We start from the raw sequence: 1,120 nt of genomic DNA, 5'->3' as shown, positions 1-1,120 counted from the left end.
AACCTGGAGTCTGAAGTCATTCAAAGAAAAGTTAAGTTTCTTCAATCAGTGGCTAAAACAAAACATGTCCTTCTTTGGAATAATATCATCACCCAGAACAGAGAACTAATTGGTCAGCAAAAAGGGGAAGATAGAGGTGCCTGAATCAACCGACACCTCCTTTAAGAATTTATAAGGGGTCTTTCAGCCTCTCATAAGGTGTTATTTAGGTAGAAGGAAAGCAATAGAAATGGAGAAAGAGAAGCACTGGAGAGGGACTTCGGATTTGTGCTTCCTTTAAAATCCAATCCATTGGCTGCTGGGCTTGGGAATGACTTGTGCCTCAGTGGGCCTGGACGTTCCTGGGCACGCTGTGCGCACAGCCCCTGTCCAGCAGCATGCACTCCAGGCGCCGGCAGTGCTCCCGCAGCTGCTTCTCTCGGGGCAGCAGGAAGGTGAGCACTTTGTTCCTCACCACACCCCGGTCCTCTTCCTCTCGAAGCCGCTGCTTCACACGTGCCGCCTGCTCCTCCTGCTGCCCCAGGGCCCTGTTCATCTCGCAGAAAGCATCTTCCAGGGAGTGAATGGACACCAGCGCCTCCTTCTTAAAGTCCTCCAGCTCCCGCTGCAAGCCCGCCACTTTTTGCTGCAAGATCTCCACATCAGCGGGCAGGGGCAGGCAGGAGGGCCACGATGTGGGGATGGAAAAGTCCCCGGATTGGAGCCCGCTCTCCACCATTTTCTTTCCCTGTAAGGTATTCACCGTCACAAGAATAGAGCTGGCTGTATAGCAGGGCTCCATTTTCTCCTGTCCAGTTTCCACAAAGAGGGAGGTGGTGAATCTTCTTTTCTTTCCTTTCAAACTTTTCTTGGGTAGGACAGTCCTTGGATGTCACCCACTGTGACATCAGCACCCTTTGATCCAATCAGAAGAAAGATCGACGTAGATGTATTTGTATATTGGAGCCTCCTTGGTTGATTATTCAGGGCTATCTCCTCTCCTACCCAAGTTGTACCTCCCGAGATGGGGAGTTTTGTCAGCTTTTTGTTTTGGTTTGTTTTGGGGTCCACACCCACCATACCTAGGGTTTTATTCCTAGTTCTGCACTCATGGGTGCAGGGGAATGGAACCTGGTTGACT

At 50.6% G+C, this 1,120-nt stretch overlaps 1 protein-coding gene across 1 annotated transcript; it reads right to left on the bottom strand.

Annotated features, from left to right (window-relative positions):
* Positions 1 to 322: 322 nt before the first annotated feature.
* Positions 323 to 781, bottom strand: CCDC182 (coiled-coil domain containing 182). Its single transcript, XM_049765378.1, has one exon. The coding sequence runs from the start codon at positions 779 to 781 to the stop codon at positions 323 to 325; it is 459 nt and encodes a 152-aa protein (XP_049621335.1).
* Positions 782 to 1,120: the final 339 nt, after the last annotated feature.

This window comes from Suncus etruscus, chromosome 1 (genome assembly GCF_024139225.1).
Source record: "Suncus etruscus isolate mSunEtr1 chromosome 1, mSunEtr1.pri.cur, whole genome shotgun sequence".
NCBI classification, from domain to species: Eukaryota; Metazoa; Chordata; class Mammalia; order Eulipotyphla; family Soricidae; genus Suncus; species Suncus etruscus.
This window is presented reverse-complemented; position numbering and strand designations above follow the sequence as displayed.

Coding starts and splice junctions, on each gene's coding strand:
- CCDC182 (XM_049765378.1), bottom strand. CDS start 781: ATGGAGCCCTGCTATACAGCCAGCTCTATTCTTGTGACGGTGAATACC.